Source organism: Tympanuchus pallidicinctus, unplaced genomic scaffold, assembly GCF_026119805.1.
Source record: "Tympanuchus pallidicinctus isolate F22 unplaced genomic scaffold, pur_lepc_1.0 scaffold61, whole genome shotgun sequence".
NCBI classification, from domain to species: Eukaryota; Metazoa; Chordata; class Aves; order Galliformes; family Phasianidae; genus Tympanuchus; species Tympanuchus pallidicinctus.
In genome coordinates, this window is record NW_026294782.1 from 180,645 (window position 1) to 195,209 (window position 14,565).

The following is a 14,565-nucleotide window of genomic DNA, read 5'->3' on the forward strand; positions in this document are numbered from 1 at the left end:
CCCCATGGTCATGGTTTAGTGGGCATGGGAGCGATGGGTCAGAGGCTGAGCTTGATGCTCTCGGTGGTCTTTTCAGCCTCAAAGACTCCATGGTGCCCAGTGGCACCTGGAGGAGGATTCCTCTGCTGTACCTGAGATCTGTTGAGGCCACCGCCAACAGAGCTGCTGGTCATGGAGTCCTTGTTGGCAGCCAGGGTGGGAGAAGTCCATTGAGTGGGACAGAATCTTCTGAGTCGGCACCACTGAAGGATGTGGGCACTTCCCATTTCGTTTTCTTTTTCTCACCACAGACAGATGCAGAGTTCAGTGCTACGAGTACCCCAGCTGCCCCGATGTAGTGAAACCCAAGTGCTATCAGCCATGCTCTGAAGGTGAGTCTTGGCAAAGGAGCTCTGTCTTTGCTTCTCGCTGTATGTGAGAGTCTCCTGAAGCTACTATTTGCCTTTATTGTTATTTCATAGCACGTTCTAACACAACATTTCCATGTTCTTAGCTCCCAGAGAGGAGGTTGCGTATGTGACATGTACTTACCGAGAAACAGGCATTGACCAACCTGACTTCCTGGCCACCATTGATCTCAACCCCAGGTCTCCATATTACTGCCAGGTCAGCACCTACCTGTCTCTGATGGCTGCTCAGGCCAACTGACCACATCCGTTGTGCTTCTTTGAAACGATTCCTTACTTTAAAGCTTCGACTTTTCCACTTCTAAGTTGTTGATTGCTGAAGGTAGCTGTTTCCACCCATCTCCTCGACTAAACCCTGACTCTACCTTTGGCTGCCCAGGTGATCCACCGCCTGCCCGTGCCCAACCTCAAAGACGAGCTGCACTGTTCAGGGTGGAGCGCTGGCAGCACTGGCAGCGTCTGCTTTGACAATATCACAACGAAAAAGAACAAGCTGATCCTCCCTGGTCTGATTTCTTCCCGTATTTATGTGGTGGATGTGGGCACGCAGTGCCGGGCTCCCACAGTGTGTAAGGTATGAACACAGCACAGTAGGTCTGACTTCTTAGTAGGAAAGCTCCTGCAGTCACCAGGTCTTTTCAGACAGCTCCAGCAAGAGACTTATCCGTGTGCATGTCTGCTTCTTCCAGATGATTGAGCCAGTGGATGTCTTCTGGAAGTGCAACAAGGGCCACCTTAGTGCGGTTCACAGCCTGCCCAACGGTGACATTCTGATTGCCAACATGGGGGATGCAGCCGGCCGTGGGAAAGGTAGCGCCTTGCTGTAACAAGACCGGGAATATTTCTGGTTGGGAGGAAGAACAACTGGGGAGCAAAGCCAACATGGGTGTCCAGATCACTGCATGCACACTAAAGCAAAGACTTGCATTATGAAGCGGGGATAAATTTTTGGTTCAGAAAATTCTGCATAGCTCAGATGGAAAGCTGTACTGCACAGGTTCTTATGAAAACAAGAACCTGCAGAGCCTGTGCAGCTCAGTATCTAAAGGCAGAAAGTATTCAGAGGGGCTGGTCATTGCAGCTACCATCTGACCTTCGCGCTTAGAAGTGATCTGCTGTGCTTCCCTCTGGTGCCACAGGTGGATTTATTGTGCTGGATGGAGAGACCTTTGAGCTGAAGGGTAACTGGGAACACGAGTGCGAGGTTCCCCCAACAGGCTATGACTTCTGGTACCAGCCACGCCACAACGTTCTCATCAGCACCGCCGGGATGGTGCCAAGAATTGCGGGACGGGGATTTAACCCGGATGATCTGAAGAAAGGTGAGGGAACGCGGATGCAGGCGCTGGGCAGCGCTCAGCAGGCTGACGGGCGATGCAGAGGAACTCCAGGATGGGTGGGAGCTGGAGGGAGGGGACGGGCAGAGCGCTGTTGGTGTCGCCCACCTCCAGGGCTGCCCGCCCCTCCCGGCTCACTTCTCCTCCCCCCGCTCAGGGGTCTTCGGGCGCCGCCTGAACGTGTGGAATCTGTCCTGCCGTACCCTCACGCAGTGCTTTGACCTGGGGGAGGACTCGCTGCCCCTGAGCGTGAAGTTCCTCCACAACCCCGATGCTGCCGAGGGCTACGTCAGCTGTGCCCTGAGCGGCGTCATCTACCGCTTCTACAAGTGCGAGGCAAGTGCTGGGCCTGCGGCCCCGGGGCCCCCGGCTCTGGGAGCGGCTGAGTGCCCCGATGGAGGGCGGGGAGCTGAGAGCGAGGAGCGCCAGCCTCGCTCTCGCCGGTGTGAGCCGTGCGTTTCTTGTGCAGAGAGACAGCTGGGCAGTGGAAGAGGCCATCCAGATCCCAGCCAAGGACGTGTCGGGATGGATTCTGCCCAAGATGCCGGGTGAGCCCCCCGTGCTGCTCCGCATTTCCTCCCGGCACGTTGAGCCGTGCAGGGTGTCTTCTGGGGACGCCGCCTCACCCACGGCTCTTTCTTCTCTGCCCTCCCAGCCTTCCCCAGCGACCTGGTCATCTCCCTGGACGACAAGTACCTGTACGTCTGCAACTGGCTGCACGGAGACATCCGCCAGTACGAGATCTCCAGGACCTGCAAGCCCCGGCTGGTGGGACAGGTGAGGCGGGGGCAGGAGGCTGCGCTCGCAGCTCCGTGGCAGTGGGTGGCGGTGGTTGGGTGCCAAGCCACGCGTCTCCTTGCCTTGCCTGCAGGTGTTTGTGGGAGGCAGCATCCTGCGAGGCGGGCCCGTGACGGTGTGCAGAGATGAAGAGCTGAAGTGCCAGCCGGAGCCCTTGGTGATCAAGGTGAGCTCTGCGGGCTCTGCCCCGCGGCGTCCTCCGCACTCGGGCTCTGCTCTGCGCTGCCTTTTGCTGCTCCTGCTTTTGCTCGTCTGCTGAAAGAAAGCAGCCAGCAACGCCACTGCTCTCTGTTGTGCCTCCAGTGCAAGCGGGTGTACGGCGGCCCCGCTAAGATCCAGCTCAGCGTGGATGGCAAGAGGCTGTACGTCACCAACTCCTTCTACAGCACTTGGGACAAGCAGTTCTACCCGAACGTGGTCAAGTAAGGAACCTCTGGGAGGAAAGGGGCCCTTTTGGGTGATCCCTCGGGGGTGGGAATGGCAAAGGTTGCGTGGCGCTGCTCTTGTCTGCAACGCTGCTCCTTCACCCCTCGCAGGGAAGGCTCTGTCATGCTGCAGATCGATGTGGACACGGAGAAGGGAGGCCTGACGGTGAACAAGAACTTCCTGGTGGATTTTGGAAAGGAGCCCAACGGGCCTTGCCTTGCCCACGACATCCGCTTCCCTTGCGGAGATTCCACCTCCGACATCTCCGCCTAGGCGCCATGGCGCGGCTCCCTTCTTCTCTCTAGTCTGTAGTGCAGCCATCAATCGGAGCGTGGGGTGATTGGGTTGGGGGTCCCATTTCTTGCTGGAAGCTACATTTCTGCAGCCAGTGCAGGCAGCCTTTGCTTTCCGTGCACGCGAGTCCCTGGGTGCGCTCCCCAGAGCAGAGCTCGGCCCCTTGCTCAGACTCTGAGCCGTGCACAACGCACAGCTCCCTTCAGTTGCAATCTGCAGCCTCACCGTGCCACACAGAGCCTGCTGGAGGCCGTTGAGCTCTCCGTTAGGATTCAGAGCTTGCTCACACTTGCTGATGAAGGCCACAGAAGGTGAAATGCCCACATTGTCTGCGTTGCTGTTCTTCAGCGCCATTCGTTGCTGGGCAGTCCTTCCCTGGCACTGGGGCACATGGAGCCTGCTGGCACGTGCCAGCGCCTGGGCCAGGAGGTGTTGCGTTGCTGAAGGAGCGTGAAGTGCTTCATTCAGAAAGGGATGCCTGATTCCTGATGCTGCTTTTCTGGTGTTCTGCTTCAAACATGAATAAAACTCTTCTTTGCATCACTTTGGTCTTCACTTTAGTCTTACTTCACAGAAGCCTTTCCAATGTGAGCCCCTTCTTGCAATGGAATCCTGCTTGTTGTGCAGGACAGCAAACGCTGCCCCAGGGATGTGCTGCAGAAACCCTTCTGCACACCCACCCATGTTCCCATTAGTCCCATTTGCCTCGAGACTCTCCACGCAGGCACAATTTGCAGCCATAATTAGTTTGGAGTCTGCAAAAGTTAGAGTGTAAAGGGTATGCTTCTAAATTTCAGCCTTTCATGTTCTTGGAAGAACACTGACTTCCTCCACACTTCCCATAGTCAAAGTTATTGCACCCTTAATGGTCCTGGGAGGAAAGCAAGCCTCCAAAATGAGGTGTGCAGGAGTTCTGCAAGAACTTGTCCTCTGGGCTGGGCTCTTCTCTCCTCCATGAGAGAGGATGATGTGAGATGAGATCCTTTCAGTTGGGGACCCTCAGCTGGGCGGCATCGCTGGGTGCAGTGGTTGTGGACGTTGTGCTTCAGGTATGGGCCTGTTCCCAGGCCTTTGGGTCCTGACTAATGTGTCTGAGGAACGTGGGAATACGCATGAGTCAACCTGGGGTAGATGGAACATGGAGCATTGCAGGTGTGTGGATGTGCCGGGTGTTGGTGGAGCTGTATGCTGAGGTTGGATGCTTCCTCTGTTCCCTCCAGTGGTTGGCTGGAAGATGCAGCTGAGCATTTCAACATCACAAAATGCTTTGTTTTGTGGGCACAAACTCAGCTGAGGATGGAGTTACGTGAATTGCCATGGGCATGTTTGGACTGCCCCACTCACTGGTGCAACTGGTTAAGAAAAAACATGTAGGTTGAGGACTGAAAAGGAATGTCCTGACACATCACCACGACCACACAGTCAGTGTCAGTGCTCCATCCTGCCCTCGGTCTTTTTTTCTGACCTTCTTTAAGGACCGTTTCCAGGAGGATGAGGATGCAAATGTAACCACCTGGCTACTGCAAGGACAGTGCATTTCTTAGAGAACTGTGCAGAGAAAACATGCATGCTGTAGAGGGTTGAAAAGGAGATTGATTCAGTAATAGATGGACAAGTCATTGAGAGATGTTTTGCTTTCACATCTGTGAATAGGATGAGCACAGAGAAGTGTGAAATGATTCTCTGGAGTGGAACCTGAAATATTGAAGTAAACAGCTCAGATGCTAATGCAGTTCTTCAGGTAGAGACACAGGTGCGCAGTGCAGTCTGGGTGCCATGAAGAGCAGAAGTTCCTCCTCATTCATCTCCCAGCTGCTGCCTCTCCTCTGGTGTCCTCAGGTGCCAACGAGCTGACCCAGCAGAAAGCTGCATGGCCAAGAGGTGACTCACCATCCCTTGGTGCCTGGTGTCCCCGTGGCTGCACGCCGTGGGGCCATTTGGTGGCAGCCTGAAGTTCTCATTACCTGGTGCCTGAAATCACAACCTGAGGATGTGGGTTTTTGATGGGCTTGTCCAACTGTGACTGTGGCTGTAGTGGGAAGGGTGATCCCATCTTCCCCATGGTTCTGCTCGGAGCTCTCTATCCCATCCCTCCACCCATCATGGTGAATATTGGCTTTGCATAAGTCTGCCTGCTCCAAGTCACTCAGAGTTGGCTGTTTCCAGGAGATCAGATGAGTGACCACCAGAAAAAAACAACTCCTGATTTGTTTTGTCTCGAGGGCTGTGCACTTGGCGTGCTTCAAAGCTCTGCGAATTTGTCATAGGATCAGGCTCAAAAACATTAGGTTGGAAAAGACCCTCAAAGGTCATCAAGTCCAACCACCAACCTGACCAGACTCAGTGCCACCCAGTGCTGAGTGCACTGAAGGCTCCTACCTCCAACTGCAGGCAGTTCCTTTCCAGCTGCCTCGTTTGGGTCACTGCTGTTCAGGTTGGCACAAGCTGTGCAATCCAGCTGCTGAACACACCATCAGCCCTCAGCTTTGATCCCTGCACCTCTCCCAGCTGCAGCAGTGCTCCAAAAGAGAAGCAGTGAGGGCAGCGTTCCCCTCGCTGCATCCCCAGGGCATCCCCAGCAACCCCATGCACCAAGCTCCCCTTTCTGTCTGCATGAAACAGGACTCTCGTGTGTTCCAGTGCCTGTCTGACCTGACAGATGAGCATCATCACTTCAGGGTGGAAGAGAGACATCGCATGTTTGGACGATGTGTCATCAAGGAAAAGAACAAGCTGATAGTTCTGAGTTTAATTTTGCCCTGATTTCATGTCATGGAGATGAGAACAAGCTCCGGGGATGTGTGTGGTGTGCCTGGGGTGACGTGCTCCTGGGAAGGGAATGAGACTGGGAGCTTTTGGAAGATAAAGAGTAAGAATTTAATGAGGAAGAAGTTGTTTTAATTACCCTTCAGTTCTTCTGCAGGCAAATGTGAAACCGGGACTCAACCCTAGAATACAATCATTATAAAGAGACCTTAGCCTGGATACAGAAAGAATGGCAAAGTGGCGCATCTGAATGCAGTTCCTTTGTCCACAACACAGCTTTCTTTTTTTCCAGAGGAGATTAGTGGATTTCGGGAGGATCTCAGTGGGGCTGCCACGCTCGTAATAGCAGATTCTTTCCTGGAGGTGCACTCTGTGTCTTCCTCCAGTGATGGCATTAAGGATTCCTCCACTGGCTTATGTGGGGAAATAAAAGACAAATGTCAGTGCAGTTATGTCATTTTGTCTCCTTCCTTCCCACCAGCACTGTGATTTCACATTTCTCAGTTGTTGCACATTTTTCCTCACACCAAAGGGGTCAGGTGAGAATGTCTGTCAGTCTGGTAAACAATCACCCATTTCCCTCTGTTTCGCATTCTCTGCTGTCAGGAGAGTTGAGATCACTCGTTCCATACATTGCAGTGATTCCTTTGTGCCTCAGTGCTGATGAAACGTGGTGCCCTGCTGAAATGTGGGTAGGAATGGGAAGGGAGAAAACTGCCACCCTGCAGAGCTGGAGGAGGACTGGAGAGGGCTCCCATCCTTGGAGGAGTTCTTGCTTGGGTGCTTTGCGCAGCCACAACGTCCTTGGCAATGCAAGGTCTTCTCCCAGCACCCTCAGTGTGCTGTGCTGGTGTGCACCAGATTGCATCACCTTCCCATGCCCATTATCCAAATTGCAGCGTGTTATTCCTTATCGGGGTAGGAAGTGATGGGCAGGAGAAGGGAAGCAGCTGCCACCTTGCTGTGGGCTGTCCTGAGAAGCCCCGGTTGCTCTCCACGCTGTGGTTGCCATCTCTGCTGGCCACAGGGAGCTTTTCTTGGCTCCATGACAGCTCACGCCGATGCTGCTCTCCACTAACCATTGCTTTCTTGCTCGTTGGTGTTGCTGAGCCTGCTCTTCCCCTTCCTCCTATCAGGTTTAATTAGAAAATTCTACGCCCCACAGCTTGGTTTTGTGAGGGATGCCAAAGACGTCACCAAGAAAAGCCAAATGGGATGACCAGCAAACTTTATTAATGTGTAGAAGGCAAACGATCTTTCTAATTAGCAGTTGTGCAGATGCAAGAAGAAGGTGCAGTGAGGCATGCACGTTGTGACAGCAAAATCTAATGCACATAGGGATAGCTTGACAGCAACAAGCATCCACTGACGGCTTGACTGGAAGGGTTGAGATGCTGCTGGTCATAATCTCTCCTCCATTTCTGCCCATAGCAGTGACACTGCTGAGATGGATTTTGGCCAAACAGATCATGAGTTCTCCCACCAGCACGTTGGCAGTGGCAGTTTGATGCTCCTCTCTTCCAGAAAAGGCCGAGTGTTTGGCTGCTGCCTGTCCAGGCTCTCACATATTTAGAGACCAGTTCCGAAACCAGAGAGAAGTAATGAGAGCCTGGGCGAGATGGGTGCAGTTGTCCTCTCTTCTGATAGGGATCTTCCTGAGGCTTCTTTAATGGCTCCATCAGATATTTCTGCATTCCTGCATGGAACAATTACATATCCCATGTAATTTGCTCACTGATTGAGGAGTTCTTCCTCCAGATACGACACTTGTTCACGTTCCACAGCATTTGGTGTTCTCTTCCTGTTTGGCATCTGATCAGCAGGGTGATCTCAGGAGACCCCATTCCTTCTAAACTGCTTGTCTCCAACACCACAGTCCCTTCAGAGGAGGTCTCTGTGCTTCCTGGGGGTATCTCAAGCGCTTCAGTGCCCTTTGCAGGCCATGAGCAGCACCAGTGCCCAGTACTTTACAGAGTTGGTGCCTCCATGGCACCCGGAGGCTCACTGACAGCACAGCTGGGCTGTGTGCCAATAACAGCTCGCCTTTTAAGTGTCTGCATCTTGACAACGAGACAACGAGACAACGAGAGGTCCTGTTGGGGTAGATTTTGGGAGCCCACTCCCGCTGGACCGATGAAGGCTTTTCTCCATGTAGATGTGGGTGTCCATGGTAGGGACTGGGTCCATATCAGTGGTATGGGGAACTGAGCAGCCGGGAGGAGGCAGTGGGAGATTGTCCTGGACACAGCGCTGAAGCAGCCAACCCAGTGCCTGCCCTCAGAGCAAGTGGACACGGAGTCACCTCTGCCTTTCATTTTCCACGGCACTGCTCTGCTTCAGAGATGGAGGGAGACGAAGAGGCTGCTGTTGTAGAGCTGCTACATGGTGCTGGATTGCCCCAGAGCTTCATGGCCTCATCTCAGCCCTCTGACAGAGACGTGCTGTGTGTCAGGGTCCAGATTTCGGTGGCCACACTGACATCAAGGCTCGCAATTTCCAGAAGCTGATGGTGGGGCAATTATCTAGATGGGCTTCTCATCGCTCACGTGGAATTTGCAGGCTCTGCACATTGGTAAGGCAAGAACCCGGGGATGGGGGACAGCGTTAATTAGCTGATGTCCTGCCTGGGCCATGGAGGCCAGCAGAGCCTGGCCAAGTCCCACTGGGGATGAGCAGAGCCCCGCAATCTGATCGCGTGGCTTGTGCTTGAGGAAAGGACCTGCATGGAACAGCAGATTTTTCCTCTAGATTGCTGGGTAGCAAGGCGGAAACAAGCCACACTGCTGGTCTGGCACCTCCCAACGCTTGGGAGCATTTGCTCCTCCCTTGGCAGCTTGCTTGCTGCCCCCCACCCCTCTGCCGTGTATATAAGGCCCCTCCGAGCCCTGCCACTACACATCCACTCCAGCGAGGCACACAGCAAGCTGCTCCTTCAGCTCCAGCACCTCCGTCTTGGCGACAGTCAACCAGAAGGCCTTCAGCATGGGTAAGGAACGCTCTGCAGCCTCCCTTAGCGCTGTTCCCAGGGGCCTCTTTGCGCTTTGACAATCAATTTCCATTTGGCTGTGGGATCTGTGCTCCCCTTCTGCTGGGGAATTGCTCCAAGAGAAGCTGGAGTTATTTTCTTCCTAGGGCTTCAATGCTGACATGTTGTCCACGTCAGCTCCCTCGAATGGAGCAGTGCTCTGATCTGTGATACCCCATGGTCATGGTTTAGTGGGCATGGGAGCGATGGGTCAGAGGCTGAGCTTGATGCTCTCGGTGGTCTTTTCAGCCTCAAAGACTCCATGGTGCCCAGTGGCACCTGGAGGAGGATTCCTCTGCTGTACCTGAGATCTGTTGAGGCCACCGCCAACAGAGCTGCTGGTCATGGAGTCCTTGTTGGCAGCCAGGGTGGGAGAAGTCCATTGAGTGGGACAGAATCTTCTGAGTCGGCACCACTGAAGGATGTGGGCACTTCCCATTTCGTTTTCTTTTTCTCACCACAGACAGATGCAGAGTTCAGTGCTACCAGTACCCCAGCTGCCCTGATGTAGTGAAACCCAAGTGCTATCAGCCATGCTCTGAAGGTAGGTGTTTGTGACAGCTCTGACTCAGCTTCAGGTTGGACGATGATCAAGTCTGTCTTTCCCAGACCACCCTTAATTAACTGCATGTACTGAGTCCCTTCCTGAAAGGTGAATACTGTAGCTATACAGTCATCCACTTGTGTTGTGCTTTACCTCTGGTCCAGTCATGGCAGCAGAAAATCAAGCTTATTATCATAGAATCATAGAATCTTTTGAGATGGAAGGGACCCTTAAAGGTCATCTTGTCCCACCTTGCAATGAACAGGGACATCCAAAGCTCCCTCAGGTGCTCTGAGCCCTATCCTGCCCGACCTTGGTGTCTTCAGGGATGGGGCACCACCACATCTCATAGCAACCTGTTCCTCGTTCGTCCTGAGAGTCTCCTGAAGCTTTCATTTGCCTTTGCTGTTATTTCATTGCATGTTCTAACGCTGATGCTCCATACACCTAGCTCCTAAGGAAGAGCTTGCATATGTGACATGTACTTACCGAGAAACGTGCATCAACCAACCTGACTTCCTGGCCACCATTGATCTCAACCCCAGATCTCCGCACTACTGCCAGGTACTGTGCCCAGACTCTTCTTGGCCTGATGATCACTGCTGGCTCTGTCCTTCCAGATCCATGGCATTTCCTCCATTGCGCTGTCCCCAGTGTGCCTGGCTCTTGCTGAACCATCTCCATCTCTGTGTGCACACACCAGCTGTGACTCACTTCATATCTCACTTCTTATGACATTAAGTGAAGCTTTGAGTAGAACCTCCTGTCAGTGGCTCTTCATCAGCAAAGATGGCCACCAGTGACCCAGGTGGTTTTGGTTTCTCAGCACCTCTGCAGGTTTCAGCATGTTTCTGGTGCACTGCAATTTCAGAGATGTTCTGTTACGCACCGCCCCAACCTGGCTGCTGAAATCCCAATGGGAAACGAGCACCTACCTGTCTCTGATGGCTGCTCAGGCCAACTGACCACATCCTTTGTGCTTCTTTGAAACGATTCCTTACTTTAAAGCTTCGACCTTTCCACTTCTAAGTTGTTGATTGCTGAAGGTAGCTGTTTCCACCCATCTCCTCGACTAAACCCTGACTCTACCTTTGGCTGCCCAGGTGATCCACCGCCTGCCCGTGCCCAACCTCAAAGACGAGCTGCACTGTTCAGGGTGGAGCGCTGGCAAAGTCTGCTTTGACAATATCACAACGAAAAAGAACAAGCTGATCCTCCCCTGTTTGATTTCTTCCCGTATTTATGTGGTGGATGTGGGCACGCAGTGCCGGGGTCCCACAGTGTGTAAGGTAAGTCTGGAGTGACTCCAACAAGTTGTTTCAAAGGGGCTGTGAGTTGGTGCTTCTGGAGTAACACAGAGGGAGAAGGTCCTCTCCTCCTCTTACCCCTTCGTTTTACAGAGTTGGGACAAGTTTCCCTACCAGCTCACTCTATCTGACCAAAGAAGACTCCCATCATCACTTTTTTCCCTATTGCATTCAGGGAGTGTCCAGTAACTTGAGATCGTGTCACACAGCCCATACCAATACCCCTCATATTGAGGTGGACAAGCAAGCTCTTACCTGTTGGATGTTGTTCCATCCATGCTGCCCATGTAAAGGAGAGCTCAGTGGCTTCTCTGCTCCTTTCCGAGGGTCTGGTGCATTCAGAATCCTCTGATGGTAAAAGGCTCTGCCTTTTTCACCCCAAAAAGCTGAAATGAGCTGATCAGGCAGAGGTTTACATGTGTGTCTCCTTGTTTTTCAGATGATTGAGCCAGTGGATGTCTTCTGGAAGTGCAACAAGGGCCACCTTAGTGTAGTTCACAGCCTGCCCAACGGTGACATTCTGATTGCCAACATGGGGGATGCAGCTGGCCATGGAAAAGGTACATTTCCTCCAGATCGTTCCAGTAACATGATTCCTGTTAGCAAAATAAGCAGCTTATGAACCACAGACTTTCAGAGTTTCAAACATCAAATGAGAGCTAACTGTTGAGAACGCCAAGTATTTCATACAGCCATGAGCCCAAGCATGAGGTGCAGTGTGGGGAAACGAAGACAAGAGCAGAGGCACAGCTGCTCTCTGCAGACTCAGGCAGGCAGTCCTACTGTGTGAGGAAGGCATTCATCCATCCCTGCTTCAGAAAGGGAGATGGGGTGAGCAAAGCCAACACTGGTAACGTGGTCACCGCGTGCACACTAAAGCAAAGACTTGCATTATGAAGCGGGGATAAGTTTTTGGTTCAGAAAATTCTGCATAGCTCAGATGGAAAGCTGTACTGCACAGGTTCTTATGAAAACAAGAACCTGCAGAGCCTGTGCAGCTCAGTATCTAAAGGCAGAAAGTATTCAGAGGGGCTGGTCATTGCAGCTACCATCCGACCTTCGCGCTTAGAAGTGATGTGCTGTGCTTCCCTCTGGTGCCACAGGTGGATTTATTGTGCTGGATGGAGAGACCTTTGAGCTGAAGGGTAACTGGGAACACGAGTGCGAGGTTCCCCCAACAGGCTATGACTTCTGGTACCAGCCACGCCACAACGTTCTCATCAGCACCGCCGGGATGGTGCCAAGAATTGCGGGACGGGGATTTAACCCGGATGATCTGAAGAAAGGTGAGGGAACGCGGATGCAGGCGCTGGGCAGCGCTCAGCAGGCTGACGGGCGATGCAGAGGAACTCCAGGATGGGTGGGAGCTGGAGGGAGGGGACGGGCAGAGCGCTGTAGGTGTCGCCCACCTCCAGGGCTGCCCGCCCCTCCCGGCTCACTTCTCCTCCCCCCGCTCAGGGGTCTTCGGGCGCCGCCTGAACGTGTGGAATCTGTCCTGCCGTACCCTCACGCAGTGCTTTGACCTGGGGGAGGACTCGCTGCCCCTGAGCGTGAAGTTCCTCCACAACCCCGATGCTGCCGAGGGCTACGTCAGCTGTGCCCTGAGCGGCGTCATCTACCGCTTCTACAAGTGCGAGGCAAGTGCTGGGCCTGCGGCCCCGGGGCCCCCGGCTCTGGGAGCGGCTGAGTGCCCCGATGGAGGGCGGGGAGCTGAGAGCGAGGAGCGCCAGCCTCGCCGCCGGTGTGAGCCGTGCGTTTCTTGTGCAGAGAGACAGCTGGGCAGTGGAAGAGGCCATCCAGATCCCAGCCAAGGACGTGTCGGGATGGATTCTGCCCAAGATGCCGGGTGAGCCCCCCGTGCTGCTCCGCATTTCCTCCCGGCACGTTGAGCCGTGCAGGGTGTCTTCTGGGGACGCCGCCTCACCCACGGCTCTTTCTTCTCTGCCCTCCCAGCCTTCCCCAGCGACCTGGTCATCTCCCTGGACGACAAGTACCTGTACGTCTGCAACTGGCTGCACGGAGACATCCGCCAGTACGAGATCTCCAGGACCTGCAAGCCCCGGCTGGTGGGACAGGTGAGGCGGGGGCAGGAGGCTGCGCTCGCAGCTCCGTGGCAGTGGGTGGCGGTGGTTGGGTGCCAAGCCACGCGTCTCCTTGCCTTGCCTGCAGGTGTTTGTGGGAGGCAGCATCCTGCGAGGCGGGCCCGTGACGGTGTGCAGAGATGAAGAGCTGAAGTGCCAGCCGGAGCCCTTGGTGATCAAGGTGAGCTCTGCGGGCTCTGCCCCGCGGCGTCCTCCGCACTCGGGCTCTGCTCTGCGCTGCCTTTTGCTGCTCCTGCTTTTGCTCGTCTGCTGAAAGAAAGCAGCCAGCAACGCCACTGCTCTCTGTTGTGCCTCCAGTGCAAGCGGGTGTACGGCGGCCCCGCTAAGATCCAGCTCAGCGTGGATGGCAAGAGGCTGTACGTCACCAACTCCTTCTACAGCACTTGGGACAAGCAGTTCTACCCGAACGTGGTCAAGTAAGGAACCTCTGGGAGGAAAGGGGCCCTTTTGGGTGATCCCTCGGGGGTGGGAATGGCAAAGGTTGCGTGGCGCTGCTCTTGTCTGCAACGCTGCTCCTTCGCCCCTCGCAGGGAAGGCTCTGTCATGCTGCAGATCGATGTGGACACGGAGAAGGGAGGCCTGATGGTGAACAAGAACTTCCTGGTGGATTTTGGAAAGGAGCCCAACGGGCCTTGCCTTGCCCACGACATCCGCTTCCCTTGCGGAGATTCCACCTCCGACATCTCCGCCTAGGCGCCATGGCGCGGCTCCCTTCTTCTCTCTAGTCTGTAGTGCAGCCATCAAACGGAGCGTGGGGTGATTGGGTTGGGGGTCCCATTTCTTGCTGGAAGCTACATTTCTGCAGCCAGTGCAGGCAGCCTTTGCTTTCCGTGCACGCGAGTCCCTGGGTGCGCTCCCCAGAGCAGAGCTCGGCTCCTTGCTCAGACTCTGAGCCGTGCACAACGCACAGCTCCCTTCAGTTGCAATCTGCAGCCTCACCGTGCCACACAGAGCCTGCTGGAGGCCGTTGAGCTCTCCGTTAGGATTCAGAGCTTGCTCACACTCGCTGATGAAGGCCACAGAAGGTGAAATGCCCACATTGTCTGCGTTGCTGTTCTTCAGCCGCGTTTGTTGCTGGGCAGTCCTTCCCTGGCACTGGGGCACATGGAGCCTGCTGGCACGTGCCAGCGCCTGGGCCAGGAGGTGTTGCGTCGCTGAAGGAGCGTGAAGTGCTTCATTCAGAAAGGGATGCCTGATTCCTGATGCTGCTTTTCTGGTGTTCTGCTTCAAACATGAATAAAACTCTTCTTTGCATCACCTTGGTCTTCACGTCTTACTTCACAGAAGCCTTTCCAATGTGAGCCCCTTCTTGCAATGGAATCCTGCTTGTTGTGCAGGACAGCAAACGCTGCCCCAGGGATGTGCTGCAGAAACCCTTCTGCACACCCACCCATGTTCCCATTAGTCCCATTTGCCTCGAGACTCTCCACGCAGGCACAATTTGCAGCCATAATTAGTTTGGAGTCTGCAAATGTTAGAGTATAAAGGGTATGCTTCTAAATTTCAGCCTTTCATGTTCTCGGAAGAACATTGACTTCCTCCACACTTCCCATGGTCAA

At 54.2% G+C, this 14,565-nt stretch overlaps 1 protein-coding gene across 8 annotated transcripts; it reads left to right on the forward strand.

Annotated features, from left to right (window-relative positions):
* Positions 1 to 448: 448 nt before the first annotated feature.
* LOC128071915 (methanethiol oxidase-like) lies at positions 449 to 14,250 on the forward strand. Of its 8 annotated transcripts, none has more exons than XM_052665104.1 (10): positions 449 to 606; positions 787 to 981; positions 1,097 to 1,217; positions 1,547 to 1,729; positions 1,902 to 2,084; positions 2,218 to 2,292; positions 2,400 to 2,521; positions 2,616 to 2,708; positions 2,846 to 2,964; positions 13,537 to 14,250. In XM_052665104.1, the coding sequence occupies exons 1-10, from the start codon at positions 484 to 486 to the stop codon at positions 13,697 to 13,699; spliced, it is 1,377 nt and encodes a 458-aa protein (XP_052521064.1). In that variant the 5' UTR covers positions 449 to 483; the 3' UTR covers positions 13,700 to 14,250. The 8 variants fall into 8 exon arrangements, with proteins under 8 accessions (XP_052521064.1, XP_052521063.1, XP_052521061.1 ...); XM_052665103.1 differs by lacking the exon at positions 2,846 to 2,964 and adding an exon at positions 13,304 to 13,422; XM_052665101.1 differs by lacking the exons at positions 2,616 to 2,708; positions 2,846 to 2,964 and adding exons at positions 13,074 to 13,166; positions 13,304 to 13,422.
* Positions 14,251 to 14,565: the final 315 nt, after the last annotated feature.